This window comes from Zea mays, chromosome 9, assembly GCF_902167145.1.
Source record: "Zea mays cultivar B73 chromosome 9, Zm-B73-REFERENCE-NAM-5.0, whole genome shotgun sequence".
Lineage (NCBI taxonomy): Eukaryota > Viridiplantae > Streptophyta > Magnoliopsida > Poales > Poaceae > Zea > Zea mays.
Window position 1 is genome coordinate 86,832,736 of NC_050104.1, and position 16,168 is coordinate 86,848,903.

At 46.0% G+C, this 16,168-nt stretch overlaps 1 protein-coding gene across 2 annotated transcripts; it reads left to right on the forward strand.

The window, feature by feature from the left end:
- The first annotated feature begins 1,874 nt into the window (after nt 1–1,874).
- LOC100272765 (putative serine/threonine protein phosphatase superfamily protein) lies at nt 1,875–15,326 on the forward strand. Of its 2 annotated transcripts, NM_001147218.1 has the most exons (6): nt 1,875–2,360; nt 3,182–3,296; nt 5,170–5,278; nt 5,372–5,449; nt 7,309–7,500; nt 14,893–15,325. In NM_001147218.1, the coding sequence occupies exons 1-6, from the start codon at nt 2,108–2,110 to the stop codon at nt 15,064–15,066; spliced, it is 921 nt and encodes a 306-aa protein (NP_001140690.1). In that variant the 5' UTR covers nt 1,875–2,107; the 3' UTR covers nt 15,067–15,325. The 2 variants fall into 2 exon arrangements, 1 of the variants encoding a protein (NP_001140690.1); XR_002749174.2 differs by lacking the exons at nt 1,875–2,360; nt 3,182–3,296; nt 5,170–5,278; nt 5,372–5,449; nt 7,309–7,500 and adding an exon at nt 7,507–14,749 and having other exon boundaries at nt 14,893–15,326.
- Nucleotides 15,327–16,168: the final 842 nt, after the last annotated feature.

The following is a 16,168-nucleotide window of genomic DNA, read 5'->3' on the forward strand; positions in this document are numbered from 1 at the left end:
ATCCCTAAACAAAATCAGCTAAAGATTAGTTGAACGAAGCCTACCATTTTTTGAAGTATTGAAGTTAGATGAAGCATTCCAATGGAGGTCAGCCCAACAACAAGCCTTCAAAGAGCTAAAACAATAATTGATCCTGTTAAAAACCATGTCACCACCATCACCAGGGCTTCATTATTGCTATATGACTTTGCCTCTCACTCCACTATGAGTGTAGCTCTAATTAGTTATAGTTCAAATATTAATAGAAATAGAGCCCGATCATAATCTGATTCGATCCTTAAATTCTATAATGTAAAATTTAGAGCCCATTACCACCCCTACCTACAAATGCATGACCTATTTGCTTGCTATATTTAAACTTACAATGAACCAAAATGGTCACACAAAATTCCATTTATAAGCATTTGATTCACATACCACTAACAAATAGGTTGCCACTTGTAGATTGTTCCAAATCAACATATGGGTTTTCGTTAGATGAGTAGGGAACTGCCAACAGGGAATCGAAACCAATGCCAACAACGTCTTCAATCGACGAACGACACTGCCCAACATCTTATAGATCAGTAGATCACCGAGGAGGTCGAGTCCGTCGTCGATGGACCTCTGAAAATTTGTGCCTCCACTACTCCATTGCAAGTTGTCCTCGCCCCAAGCCGTTGATTTTGCTGCCCCCTTCTAGCCACAACACGTTGTTGAAACCTCGCGCAAGCAACTCTTTCTTGCCCCTACCAGACAGGAGTACTTGACCATGGTGGTTGCATTGCTGCTCTTCATGCCGCTACAAAGAAGGGAGAATTGGGCTTTGAAATGTTTTTTAATTCACGTTTCCTAAAAGCCAATAGAGAAGGGAGGGCAATTTCTAGGAGAACAAGTTCTTTACTACATGAACATACCTTCAATCCGCCAACGCATCTAATCTACACGTCGCCGCCACAGCCCTTCCATCTGCCGCCGCCACCCTTCATGCCCCTGCCACAACCCTCATATACGCCGCCACCACAGCCGACCTTCACGACCCCATAACCGTGCCCTTCACGTTGTCGCCGATGTAGCCCTTCAAGCCACCACCGTCACTGTCTTTTTCATGTCGCTACCGTAGCCACCCTTCACGCTGCTGCCGCTGCCGCCACACCCGCCCTTCAAGTCACTGTCTCCACTGTTGGTCACGACTTTGTTGCCCTAGTGCAAATGCACTCTTTTCGCCCCCCTCGCATGTGGAATAAAAAGAACCGGTGGAAAATGAATCACATGTGGGAAATGATTTTTATTGGAGTTTGGGCATGCCATAGTTTATAAAAATATGTGTGGAGATGAATTCGTAGTCCCAAAGTTTTTGAGGAAGTTTTGGTCACCTGTTAGGGCTAGTTTGGGAACCTCATTTTCCTAAGAGATTTCTATTTTTTTCATGGGAAAATGAACTAATTTCCCTTAGACTTTGTTTTTCGCTAGTTTATCCTAATTTTTTTTGTAACATATAGGTCTTTCTGGAGATCTCTATGGGTACATTTGGTTACAATGATAGAACAGAATGGGATGAGACGATTCCTCAAATTAGGTTGTTTGGTTCTAAGTCGAGGGTTGGGACATGACTATCCTAATGTTGTCCTCTGTTGTCCCTTAAAATTAGAGGGACGAGAGAGGACACTAGAAAACGTTCCTATCCTAGCTGACCCGTAATCAAACGCATAACTCTCTACCTGGTAAGGAGGTTTGCCTTTATTTCATAAAACAACACATAAAACTACTATAACCAAGGACTAAATCACCAAAAAGAAAAGCCCAAAGCCAAATCGAAAACAAATACCAAGACAGCGAGGAAAACAAAAAATTTAAAGAAAAGCTCCCCCCATCCACGAACAAAAGATCGCGAAGCGAGAGGGAATGATGGAGGCATAGGCACTAGCACCTCCTCGCCTCCACCTCCGTCCTCTTCGATCCCGTCCAATCCCCCGCGCCCCGGCGCCCCTCTCCGCCGGCGGCTTTGCTGGGTCCCGCGCTCCTCCTCCTCCTAGGCTGTTCTGGTTGGGGCTGCGGCGGAGGGAACTAGGTAAGGGGGAAGGAAAGGGGAGGTTTGAGGGAGAGCGCAGCGGCAGCGGCAGCAGCGATGCCATCGCACGCGGATCTGGACCGCCAGATCTCGCAGCTGCGGGATTGCAAGTTCCTGCCTGAGGCGGAGGTCAAAACGCTATGCGAGCAGGCCAAGGCGATCCTCATGGAGGAGTGGAACGTGCAGCCCGTGCGCTGCCCCGTCACTGTCTGCGGCGACATCCACGGCCAGTTCTACGACCTCATCGAGCTCTTTCGCATCGGTGGCGACGCGCCCGACACCAACTACCTCTTTATGGGCGACTACGTCGGTCAGTCCCTCCCGACTACGTATCCTAGCCCCTCCCGCCTATCCTAGCCCCTCCCGACTCGTTCTTGGTTCCGGTCGATCTGTTGATTTGCATGGTGGTTCGATCTGTTTCTCTGGAGACTGTTATTAGCTAGGAGTATTGGTTTCAATAGATCGTGCTTGTGAACTGAGGCGCTCAAGCTGATTATGGCTCAGTGGACGGGGTTATTGATGCTAAACGGATTGTTCAAGCTGATTATGCTAAATGGACTGTTTAAGCTGATTATGGCTTCCTCACTGTTGCTTTATGGATCACAAAGATTCTTTCTGGCGTTATTACATGATAAATTTGTTGCTTTATGATAAGTGACTTAAAAACTTCTGCAGACTAGCAATTATTGAATGTTTGTAGTTATTGTATATAAGAAATTGAAAACGTGAACCTTTTTAAATTTTATGGCATATATATGGATGGTCTACTGATTGTACACTACACTATTGCTCACATTGATTGTACACGTAAAGCATTCTTGAAAAGCTATAGATGAACTTATAAGAGCCTTGCCTGCAAAACACGCTTGTTACATGTGCTATTTCTATGGGCCTAGCATATGGGCATACACACAAACAGGACGCTGTCCAATTAAACTTTCCTGCAATTTTTGATGTGCTGCGTCCTAGTGCTGTGCAATATTAGACGTGCTTCAGGAAATGTTACCTTTTCCAGTTAACTTGTCAAGGTACTGGGGAAGCTTACCGTCTTCATATCTAAACTTTCTACTGCTTTCGATAGTTTTATTTGTTTCCATACCACAGTTGAGTTGACTATGGGTTTTTCTGCAGACCGTGGCTACTACTCAGTGGAGACTGTGTCCTTATTGGTGGCTCTAAAAGTACGTTATAGAGACAGAATCACAATATTGAGAGGAAATCATGAGAGTAGACAAATAACTCAAGTGTGAGTTCCTATTCCTTTAGCTGAACTCTACAGCAGTACAGAATTACTAATTTCAGTATAAGATTTTTTATCGCAGTCACTGGAAACATGATGACATTATTAAGTAATTTTCCCTTTAAATTGTTACCACCTCCGTTCCAAATTGTTAGACGCTCTGGCTTTTCTAGATACATTGCTGTTACTACGTATATAGACATGATGTATATCTAAGTGCATAGCAAAAACTATGTATCTAGAAAAGTCAAAATGTCTTACAATTTGGAATGGAGGGAATAAGTTCGAAACGGGTTTCCTAGACACCGAGTCCATACTAATGAATTCTATAACAGGCTTAAAACTTAAAAGTTCTACTTCTACTGCCAAGTGAACTAGGGAAATCTTTCTCTGTTTCCTAGCCATATCATTACTTCTTTGCAATACTCAGGTTCCTAAGGGCTTGTTTGGTTAGAAGGGGATTGAGCCCCTCAATTCCCTTCTAACCGAACAAGCCCTAAAGGATTTCAGCCTTGTTTACTTTATTTTTCATTAACGATGCATGCTTAAGATAAACTACACATTACTTCTGTGTTCAAGGGCATCAAACATAATAAGTAGACTAAATATGTGAAACGTAACTGCTGTGACATCAAATCATTTTTGTATTATATTCTGGAGCATCTTATTGGTCTAATGAGCTCCATAACCTAGTTTCAGCTTCAGAAAGTCATAATCTGATACGGAAGTTGGCTACACAGGCTTCTTTCTCTATCTTGATTCTTGAGAATTGGATTCTCATAACTTCACTCTGCCTCTATCCAAATTTTAGACGAGTTATTGTTGATTTGAGATGGAAAAATTTTCTAGACTACTGTAGATTCAGATGTGGATAACTGACAGGATATAGAATTCCGAACCTGCAGCTGCAGATCACTTGGTCTGGTTTTCTAACTGTAGGACATTATAGTGCATGTTTATCAGGCTTAAACCCTTGACAACATTTCCCACAAGGTGAAGGACCTCTCTTGTACACATTCTTATCTATCCCCACACCCCTATTTTGCATGCTTGTCAGTCCTTAATCTGCAAACCATTATCTAGATTTTTAAAATGTGAATTGAATTATTCTGCAAGTTCATTTAGATATTTTTGAAAAAGCAAACCCAATATAGATTGCAGTTTCACAATTTCAACAACCAATTCAACTGCATAATATTCTGTTTAGTTTATTTGTCAATTATTTGATATTAATTTGCCGACTTCTTCATGAAAGTTGAGTATCTCAAGTCTCAACATGTCTTATAGACACAATGGCGAAATGGCCACTAGCCGAGTTGGTTAGGTGGTATGAGTAGCACTCCTCAGGTCCTGGGTTCGACTCCTCGTGGGAGTGAATTTTAGGTTGTGGTTAAAAAAATCCCCTCATCTGTCCCACGCCAAAGCACAGGTTTAAGGCTCAGCCCCGGTCGCGGTCGTTCTCACATGGGCTTCGATGCCGCTGTGTATGGGTGGGGCGGGGGGTTCCGGGGTTTTCTCGAAGTGTGTGAGAAGGTCTTCTTCTTAATACAATACTCGGGGGCTGTCTTACCCCCCGTGGGTCGAGTTTTTATAGACACAATCTAGTTTCTGTGGGATGTTTAATGGACTAATCAGGTATCGATGCATGGAAAGGACGTTTTGGGTCATGGCATCCCATGCTTACAAATGAAACCATCATTACTTCAGTATATAAAGCAAAGTTTACTTACAATAAACAACAATGCAACACACTTTTGCCATGAGGTATATACATTGATGTTCAGCTGTTTTGTTGCATTGGCCTACATTATGAAATGCAACTATACAAACACACCCAAAAAGCGATAGGGTGCTCTTTACATCAAATGTTTGGCTACAGGTATGGCTTCTATGATGAATGCTTGCGGAAATATGGAAATGCAAATGTGTGGAAGTACTTTACAGACTTGTTTGATTATTTGCCTCTCACAGCTCTTATAGAAAATCAGGTTTGTTCTCTGGTTATGTCGTAGCGCATTGATATTAACTTGTGATTCTGTTCTGTCTATACCTGGCAAAAGCTGAAAAATTCCATTTTGCAGATCTTCTGCCTACATGGTGGTCTCTCTCCATCACTGGATACTTTGGATAATGTCCGCTCCCTTGATCGCATACAAGAGGTTGGCAACAAATTTTCCTTCATTTCTGTGAACTGGTTACTGATTATGGATATAATTATACATGTCACACATTTTGATCTGTAGACTATTCTGTGGACATCTTTCTTGTGAATTGGGGACTTGGTGTTAGAGATCCAATTTCTTTTGAGATATCTATGTTGATCGTTGAAGTCTGCATAGACATAACAGGTCTGGCTGTCAAGACATAGATAGCTCCGTTTATTAAATATATCTGTTAGGTAGGTTAGTAAGGAAGAAGATTGCATATGGAATCCCCTTATGTCTTATTGGTTAACTCGGGAGATTTTGAACCTTCTGATTTGCATCTGCATGGACCAAAACACATTGGTCCTGTTTGTTTCAGCTTTTTTGCTAATTCTGGCCGCCAGAAGCTGATGCGGACTGCCAAACACCTCAGCTTTTCAACCAACTTCTATGTGAATAACTTTGGTGAAAACCGTCCAAAATCAACGTGAACACAATCGGTCGAGCATGGTTATCAAGGCGTCCTTGAAGCGTCGCCTTAGCGTCGCTTAGGTGCTAAGGCGTGCCTGGAAACCAAGGCGTCTAACTCGCCTTGCCCTCGAGCGTAAGGCATTTGCCACGACGCAGGGCGTCGGCGGACAACGCCTTGGGGGAGGATAGGGCTGCGGCGGTGGCGGCGCGTGGCTCCAGACGGCTAGACAGAGGAGAGAAGGAGCTGCGGGGAGGGAAAGAGGAGCTGTGATGGAGGGAGAGCGACGGCTGAGGGAGAGCGGCGGCGGCTGCACGGGAGTGGAGGGAGAGCGACGACCATGGTTTTTAAAGCGGTAAGGCGGTCCAAGGCGTTGGACCACCGCCTGGACGCCTAGGCGAGGTAGGCGGGCAAGGCGCCTAGGCGTTAGACCACCGCCCGGACGCCTAGGCGACGACTGAGGGAGTGGCTGCTGCAGTGTTGCTGCACAGGAGTGGTTGTAGGCTTAGGTTTTAACCTAAAACTGCTATTGGGCTAGGTTGGTTGGGCCTCTTGGCTGACTGGTTGTAGGCTTTTTTTTCTTTTTCTTTTTTTCCTATCTCTCTTCTACTAGGCTCAAATGGGCCTACTAGGCTTGTGCTACCTTGTTTATTAATTTTGAATTAGTGTTATATAAATGATATTTGATCTAATCTTTTATATTACTGTATAATTAGGGTGTTGCCTCGCCAAACGCTTTACTGCCTAAAAGGTAAAAGGGGTCGGTCGCCTTATACCGCCTTAATAACTATGCGGTCGAGTCGTCGTGATAGTAGAAATCCGTCACTTTCTAGATCCTAAACCCTATGAACCCCTTCATCTTCCTCCGCATGTAATCCTCATGATATTCAGATTCTTCCCACAGCCAGATTCTCAGAAAAGCTCATCAGAAAAAGCTGAAACAAACAGGCTCTGTCTTGTCTGATTGTGAGAAGAACCTTAGAAACTACAAGTACAGATTTTAGAATTATCTGTTCACTTTGTTGCAGTTGGGTGGTTGTCTTAAAAAACAGAAGCGATTCGATCCATTTTCCATCTTTGCATGATAACTTTTTTCCTAGCTTAGTTGCATTGAGAAAGAGATTTAAGGGCTTTTTGGTTGCCTGGCTTAGATTTTGGACCAGCTATAGTCAGGCCAGGTAGAGAAGAGGCTAAGAGGGGGTTTTGTTCGGTTGTATGGCTGTAGAAGCCTACGATATTTCAGCTATTCAGTTTCTTGACACTGATTGTTCTTAAATGATTTACAAATGATATCTCAATTGAGATTTAAGGTATAAATATCATAGTTTTTGTATATAATATTTTGCTGATTTCTCATTTTGTCTTCCTTGATTAATATTTCCTCTGTTATTTAAAATGGCTGTAGGTCCCGCATGAAGGACCTATGTGTGATCTTTTGTGGTCTGACCCGGATGACAGATGTGGATGGGGAATTTCACCAAGGGGTGCTGGATACACATTTGGCCAAGATATTGCACAACAATTCAACCATACAAATGGGCTAAGTCTTATTTCAAGAGCTCATCAACTTGTAATGGAAGGGTTCAATTGGTGCCAGGTTAGTATCCAGCATGTTTGATTCTACCATATTTTTTGAATTCAGAGTTCTGTTTACCAAACTGTCATGGCATTTTTATTAAGTGAACCCGTTCCTCTGTTTCTATATACATAAGGAACATTGATTCTATTACATTAATACTTTATTCATTTGTAATGTATGATGTTTTGGATATCAACGATTCAACGCAGTCCTCACAATGCATCTTTCACATTTAAAATCAAAATGATATTTAAAAATGTAAATTATTTTTCACGATAAAATCAAATGGTACTTGCGGGGGTGGGGGGCGACCTGCCATGGAAATTATCCATTGTGGTCTTCAGGTGGGATTTGCGGGGGTGGGGGTTGACATTTTTAATTTTTTGGGGGGGGGGGTGCACATGATGCCAACAGGAAGGAGGGGCGGTTACGGCTGGACAAAAATGTTGTTGAGCTGCCTCGATGGCTCATTAAAAAATGCTCTGATTGAACTCAATTTTCTTATAAAATGAAAATGAATTGTTTTCGAGTGATTTCGGCTTGCCTCGTTACCCTCGCCTTGAAGTTGGGTATCAAACAATTCAGGAGACTGATAAATAAGATTATCCAATTTTGAAGAAATCTCGAGAAGGTGGAGAAGCCAAAACACCCCTAGAGGCCCTATTCCCTCGTAGTCTCTCCAGACGCCCGGAGGTTCAGAAGTTGGATTCAACTCCAGGGCTCTGCACTGTTGTCCAGGACCAATGTATCATAACAGCCCTCCAACTGCTCTTGTCCCGTGCCCATGCCTTCAGTTCAGAGCTTTGCTGACTTCTCCCTTCAGCAAAATGAGTCCTATGGCTTGCTCTTCGTTCCCTCCGGTGATGGCTGCTGTTTTTGGTAGAGGAGTCAAAACTCTTCTTGCAGTTGTAGATATGAGATGCATGCACATTGGGTAACGACTGCCGTACAAGCCCTTAGGTGCATGCGTGCAAGCGAGCCTTCTGATCCGTTAGATCATGATCCAACCATAGATGCAAACCGTAGTTTGTTACCTTTTTTTTATAAAGCTGCGTGGGCTGGTGGTGGAAGGGTTTAAGTGTTAAATGTAACATACAATTGGATTATATGATCTAACGGACCGCAAGGCTAGCTTGCATGCTTGCATCTAAGGTCTGCTTGCACAACAGTTGTTGCCTGCACATTGTAGCCTGTTTGAGATTCTGGGCTGAAGCACATCAGAGAAATGATGCCAAATGCAGGGGCATGGCTAGGCTAGCCGCGAGGCAGGGCTGTCACTAGCAGGTTCCCACGGGGAGCTGGCTGCTGCATGATCTTAAGGGCTTGTTTGGCAGGGCTCTTTGAGCAGCTTCCTGGACAAGTCTAGGACGAGTTCTGCCAAGTAGTTTTCAATTGATTCTATACTGATTTTGTGAAGTGATCTCTAAAATGAGCTAGGCGCTAGGAGCTGAAAGTAGTGTCTCCTGATTCACTGCACACAGAGTCACTAAACTAACTATAAGCATAAAGGTTATCATAGAGAAAATATTTCAGTCAGGGAATCACTTCTCTTAGGCCTTGTTTGTTTCCCTTCATTTTGAGGAATTGGAATCTAACCAATGGAGTAGGCTATTTTTTTAGAATGTGACATTCCACAACTTTCCAAAGTTTATATATAAGCCTATGTCAAATTCATAGGGTAAGATATGGAAATTCATTATATAGATTTACATGCTACTTTTCTAATGTACAACTATATTGTCACACTCTTATACTTGCTTCTCTATAGCATAAGTGTAGTGTATAACTATCTCTCTCATATGATTTATGATAATATACAAATATAAATATATTAACTTAATTAGTTTGTGTCTAAATTATGATTATTAGAATGTAATTCAATTCCAACGAAACAAATGGGGCCTTAGAGAATTAGCTTCCACGGTGAATCTAGAGCAGGAGCTCTACCAAATAGGTCCTAAATCACTCTTTCATCTTCCTCATCTCCAGTCCCAAGGTTCATGAGTTGGGTTTGACTGGTCCATGTTAGACAACAATATTCATTGCCTTGTATATAGGCGTGATGCCTGGCTTCTTTAAGCAGCCGGCCAGCCTTGTATAGCAGGTTAGGATAGAGAGAGATTTGGGGAAGAGTCCAGGATGGTAAGGATCAATTAGGGTCCTTCTGTTTCCTTGTCTAGGAGGTTTCCTTTTACCTCCGGCTCTTCCCCTATATATGTAACAGCACTCTTCTCTATCAATACACACACAATTCCTGCATTCTACTTTACTTACATGGTATCAGAGCCTAGTTTTTCTTCCTGCCGCTTCCGCTTCCAGTGCGCTGTTCTTCGGCGCTGCTCCAGCGCGCCTTCTCTTGGCGCTGCTCCATGGCCGCTATCACCTCAGGCATCGAATCCAATCCCCTTGCTGTCCCACAAGAGGATGATGCCGTCCAAGACCGCGAGCGCCAAGCCCAGGTCGCTCGCGCCGTCGACGCCGAGCGAGAGGCCGCCGTCGCCCAGCAGGAACGCGACGCGACGGATGCTCGCGTGCGTGCGGCCCTGGAACGTGTCGCCTCCCCCCAGTGACGACTCCTCCCATGGAGATCCCGACGGTGACATCCAAGACGGTGGTGCCTCCATCTGGACGCAGCACTGCTACATCATGAGGCTGCAACCCTGCTGAATCTACATGCCCAGGCAGTGGCTGTGCAGAACATTTGCACCCTCACCCCGCTCCTCCTCGACGCCAACTCCACATTCTACGCCCGATGGTGCGATACCTTCTCACCCTCACCAAGGTCTCCCTGGAAGGTCATGTTCTCTCCGATATCACTGCATATACCTCCCCCGATTTGGTTCGCATGAACGCCGTCGTCCGTACTTGGATCCTCAACACCATCTCCGACGACCTCGCCGACGCTGTATCCCAGCGCGGCGTCACAGATCGCGTCCTGTGGCTCTCTATCGAATCACAATTCCTAGGGAACCGCACCACCCGTGCTCTCTACGCCGACCAAGAGTTCCGCTCCTCCCAGGGCGACCTTCCTGTTGCCGAATACTGCCGTCGCTACAAAAAGCTTGCCGAGGATCTTCGCGACCTTGGCAAGCCCGTCTCCGATAGAACGCTTGTCCTCAACATCATCCGAGGTCTTAACGAGCACTTCCTTGTGCTGGGTCTGCATCTTCGTCGCACATACCCCCTGCCCAGTTTCCTGCAGGTCCGCGACGATCTTGCTCTTGAGGAGCTCACCATGGCGAAGGCTCCACCTGCTGCTGCCCTTGCTGCGCTCACTGCACCTGGCAGCATGGGCAGCACCACTTCTCCTGCGCCCTCCACCGGCACTCCTCGTCATTCCCAGCAGCCGGCCACTCAGCTGCCGGCGCCCTCACAACCCTCTGGGGGAGGCTCCGGCGGCCGCTACAACTCCAACCAGCGCGGCAAGAGGGGCAAACGCAATTGTGGTAGGCACTCCACCACCACCCGCGCCGACGCTGGACCTCCCACTGGCCAGGTGTCCCAATACAGCTACTACAACCCATCAGGGGCTATCTACATGTGGCTGGGTCAGCGACCACCTACCACGCCTCGTCCACCCCATGGCGTGCCCTCGTCTCCACAGGCTCTGCTGGCCGGTCCCCCTAGTCAGTGGACCGTTCTTTGCCTATGTTCGCACCCTCAAATCAGACACTTTGTCCACCCTCACCACTTTCTTTGCCTATGTTCGCACTCAGTTCGGAATCACCATTCAGGGTATTCAGTTGGACAACGACCGTGAGTTCGACAACCTACGTGCCCGCACATTTTTTCCTCGCACGACATTCACCTTCGTATGTCATGCCCAGAATGGCAAAGCCGAACGCATCATACGATCCATAAACAATGTCGTTCGTTCCCTTCTTTTCCACGCTAGTGTTCCCCCGTCTTTTGGGCCGCAGCTCTAGGCACTGCCACCTATCTCATAAACATCCTACCCACCAAAACCCTCAACCATTCCACGCCTCACTTCTATCTATTTGGAAAACATCCTTCATATGAGCACTCCGTGTTTTTGGTTGCACCTGTTATCCCAACCTGTCAGCCACTGCCCCCCACAAACTTTCTCCCCGCTCCACCCTCTACGTTTTTCTCGGGTATTCCCCTCACCACAAGGGCTACCTTTGTCTCGATCGTCAAACCAATCGCATAATCATCTCACGCCACGTGGTCTTCGATGAAGCCTCTTTTCTCTTCTCCAAGGCTTCTTCCCCTCCCATGCGTGCTGCACTTGATTTCCTAGACGACGTGCCTAACACGGTCTCAGTTCCCTTTGAACTGTCATCGGTTTTTTCTTCTACAGGTACTGCTGCAACAAAGGACCGTTCACCTGGCGAACCACCTGTGGCTGTCCCGGACTACTCACCACAGTCTCTTGGACAGCCACGTGCGCTTCAGCAGGCTTCCTCACCTTCACCAGCAGCCTTGGCGTCTCCTGCTGCTGACCCAGCAGTTTCGAGGCTTCACGCTGCTAGACCGGCAGCCCTAGCGCTCCCTGATGCTACAGGGACTCGCGTCGTGCAGCCGGTTGCCCCCAGGGCGATCACCGTCGACCGTTTCGGAGGCCAGGTGTACTCTCGCCGTCGACCTCCTACTGCAGCGTCTCCCTCACCTGCAGCACAGGCGTCAGATGCTGCTGGGCCTCCTGATGATCCAGGAACTACTCCAACTGTCCCTGTCGGCGCTGTTGTTGTCCCCCTGTGGTCAACCACCACCTTATGACCACTCGGGGCAAGCGTGGCCTTCGGTTCCCAGCTCTTTTTGAAGCTTCAGCACTGTCTCCAATTCCTCGCAGCTATCGCGCTGCCTTGGCCGATCCCCACTGGCGCGCTGCTATGGAACAGGAGTATGCAGCTCTGATTGGAAACAACACCTGGGATCTCGTTCCTCGGCCACCTCATTCCAATGTTGTGACAGACAAGTGGATATTCAAGCATAAGTTCAACGCCGATGGTTCTCTTGAACGGTATAAGGCACGCTGGGTCCTTCGCGGGTTCACTCAACGCCCTGGCATCGACTTCTCTGAGACTTTTAGTCCTATGGTCAAACCTGCTATAGTTCAGACAGTCCTCTCATTGGCTCTCTCACGTGGTTGGCCTATTCATCAGTTGGATGTCAATAATGCCTTTCTTCACGGCACGCTGTCCGAAACTGTCATCTGTGCTCAGCCCACTGGTTTCGAAGACTCCACTCATCCAGATTATGTATGCCGTCTCAACCGCTCTCTTTATGGACTCAAGCAAGCCCCTCGTGCATGGTACAACAGATTTGCTTCTCACCTTCTGCAGCTCGATTTCATTGAGGCCAAAACAGACACGTCCCTGTTTGTCTATCACAAGGGTGCAAACATGGCCTATCTTCTGTATGTGGATGATATTGTGCTTATTGCCTCCTCCCTGCCAACACTACGACGAATCATCAATGCCCTCCAACAAGAATTTCCTATGAAGGATCTTGGTAGACTTCACCATTTCCTCGGCATGCATGTTCAGCACTCTACCTCAGGCATCTATCTGTCCCAAAATCAGTACATGATTGAGATTCTTGAACGAGCTGGTATGAGTGATTGCAAGCCATGCACTACACCATTTGATGTGAACCCCAAGCTCCCCTCTGATGGCGCTCCAGTTTCAAATCCCACTGATTACCGCAGTCTTGCAGGAGCTCTTCAGTACCTTACATTCACCCGTCCAGACATTGCGTATGCTGTTCAGCAGGTTTGTCTCCACATGCATGATCCACGGGAATCACACTTGGCTGCCCTCAAACGCATCCTACGATACATCAGAGGCACTTTGCATTTGGGGCTGTTCCTTCGCCCAACTTCTCAAACTGAGTTGATCGTTTACTCTGATGCTGATTGGGCGGGCTCCGTCCGGACACCCGCCGATCCACATCTGGCTATGCTGTCTTCTTCGGCGACAACCTGGTCTTCCAAGCGCCAGAACATGGTTTCTCGCTCCAGTGCTGAAGCAGAATACCGTGCTGTTGCTAATGCCGTTGCTGAAGCTACCTGGCTTCGACAGCTCTTGACTGAATTGCATGCTCCTCTGCCGAAGACGACCTTGGTATATTGTGACAACATCAGTTCTGTCTACATGTTCTCCAACCCCGTTCAGCATCAGCGCACCAAACATGTGGAGATGGACATTCACTTCGTTCGGGAACATGTTGCTCTTGGCAATGTCCGTGTCCTCCATGTGCCGACAACTTCACAGTATGCTGACGTCTTCACTAAGGGTCTGCCGTCTTCGGTGTTCACTGATTTTCGGACCAGCCTCAACGTTCGCTCAACGGACGTATTGACTACGGGGGGATGTTAGACAGCAATATTCATTGCCTTGTATATGGGCGTGATGCCTGGCTTCTTTAAGCAGCCGGCCAGCCTTGTATAGCAGGTTAGGATAGAGAGAGATTTGGGGAAGAGTCCATGATGGTAAGGATCAATTAGGGTCCTTCTGTTTCCTTGTCTAGAAGGTTTCCTTTCACCTCTTGCTCTTCCCCTATATATGTAACAGCACTCTTCTCTATCAATACACACACAATTCCTGCATTCTACTTTACTTACAGTCCAGTTGCATGCATGCAGTAGTAGGTACATCAACTCTTCACATGCGATACGAAAAACCAAACAAAGATCGTAACCGCTCATTCGAGCTCTGGTTAGTGTCATCTGATTCCATTTCCATTTTTGTGACTTAAACGTCACCAAACACCATCTTAGCGGCCAAAGTTTTAGCATTTAGATTGCATGGTTTCTAAGCATAATTTATTCACTAACGCAGGACATAATTGTTAAGCTTATGCATTACAACACAAGCCAGTGTGTTTGGTTGTCCTGTATAAGCAAGATGTGTTTGGCTGCTAGGCGAAATGGCCTTTAGCTGAGTTGGTTAGTTGGTCTTAGAAGCACTCATGTTCTGAGTTCGATTCCTCGTAGGAGCGAATTTCAGACTGTGGTTAAAAAATCACCTCGTCTGTCCCACGTCAAAGCATAGGTCTAAGGCCCGGTCCCGGTCGTTTCTCACATGGACTACAGTGCCGCTGTGTTGTAGGTTTGTCTCTTATGTTCCAGTAAAGGTTTCATGTTTTTAGTAGAGGTGGGGAAGGGGACAATATTTTATTTTTGTATGTCCATTGGCTTGTGCAAATCTGCATTTCTCAGAAACACCAAATGTGCCGTGCAAGGCTGCACAAGACTCTGGGCAACCAAACACAGGTTGGCTGCATTGCACTAGCCTAGATACAGGTTAATCCAAGCAGACTCTTATCACATCTGTTTTCTACCTATTATGTGGATTGCGTGTTTCTCCTTCCTTCACAGGCTTAGGCAAACCACTGCTTATTAAATGGAATAATATTTCGTTCTTTTTTGTTGATTGTGTGATGCAGGATAAGAACGTTGTGACAGTGTTCAGCGCGCCTAACTATTGCTACCGATGCGGGAACATGGCTGCGATCCTCGAAATTGGCGAGAACATGGATCAGAACTTCCTCCAATTCGACCCAGCTCCGCGGCAGATTGAGCCGGACATGACGCGCAAGACCCCAGACTACTTTTTGTAATCAGCATGCTGGCTTTCTTTCAACTTGTCTACTGCAGCGCCAGCACCTGTAGATCTCCTTAGAAAATGGTGTTTCCTCTAGCCGCCTTGTACCCCCATCATTCTTTTGGTGTGGAGATTTTATTGCCGCTTCTCAGAACATTGAGGTTGTTGAAAGTACATGGCATTGGGTCTTCCTTTTTTTTTGCCGTCTTGTATCTCCATTTTGTATGATTCTGAGACAAAAGAGAAGAGAAGCTGCAATAGAATTGTCTCGAAATATATTGTCCTGTCCAGAAGAACAGGTGTGGCTCCAAAAAAAAAAGGGAAAAAATAAAAGAGAGACAACAAGGAAAGATGCAGGAAATGGACCCGATGTTCCGTTGTGTCTGTTGTGATGCTTCATGCTTGGCTAGGGGAGTTCTTTCAGTGCTGTTTGACTCCGAATTGAAGGAACCTTGGTTGTTCAACCTACATCATCAGCTCACCGTCGAATGTCTGCCCAGACCGATGAGGACAGGATTCTCTCACCGGCTGTCATGGAGTTGAGAAGGATGCTGCCATGCTGTGATGCTGGACACCGTTCCATCTTTTTATCACCCTTTGCCCTCCGGCACGGACACTTGAGACCTCAACAATGCCTTATAGGCTCATACCTCCACCTGCACCATGTATTGTTGAGCAGAGCCGCTGGTTTGAGCTGAAGCTGTGCACATTGGTTAAGACTATGTTCAACAGCTTACCTATATGTTAACTAAAACATTGTTTTGCAACTGTACTATTAAGGAGGTGTTTAAATACACTAGAATTAATATTTAGCTGCTAAAATTAGCCGAGATATCTAAATAGTCTAGCTAATAGCTACTTTTAGCAAATTAGCTAATAGTTAACTAACTATTTGTTAGCTAGCTAATTCCACTAGCAAATTTTTAACTAACTAATTATTATCTCTAGTGCATCAAAACACCACCTAAGTTTGAATATGGGAATATGAACAGGCAAGATGCTCGAGACAGTCTAACAATATTCGCAACAAACTTATCTAGGGAGACCCGTCGTGTTGACCTGCTGACGAAGCTAAAGACGGTGATGTAAGTACACTAGGCACTCATAACAAGTTTGCT

Coding starts and splice junctions, on each gene's coding strand:
- LOC100272765 (NM_001147218.1), top strand. CDS start 2,108: ATGCCATCGCACGCGGATCTGGACCGCCAGATCTCGCAGCTGCGGGAT. Junction 5,450..7,308: donor CCCTTGATCGCATACAAGAG/GTTGGCAACAAA, acceptor AAATGGCTGTAG/GTCCCGCATGAAGGACCTAT. Junction 7,501..14,892: donor AAGGGTTCAATTGGTGCCAG/GTTAGTATCCAG, acceptor TGTGTGATGCAG/GATAAGAACGTTGTGACAGT.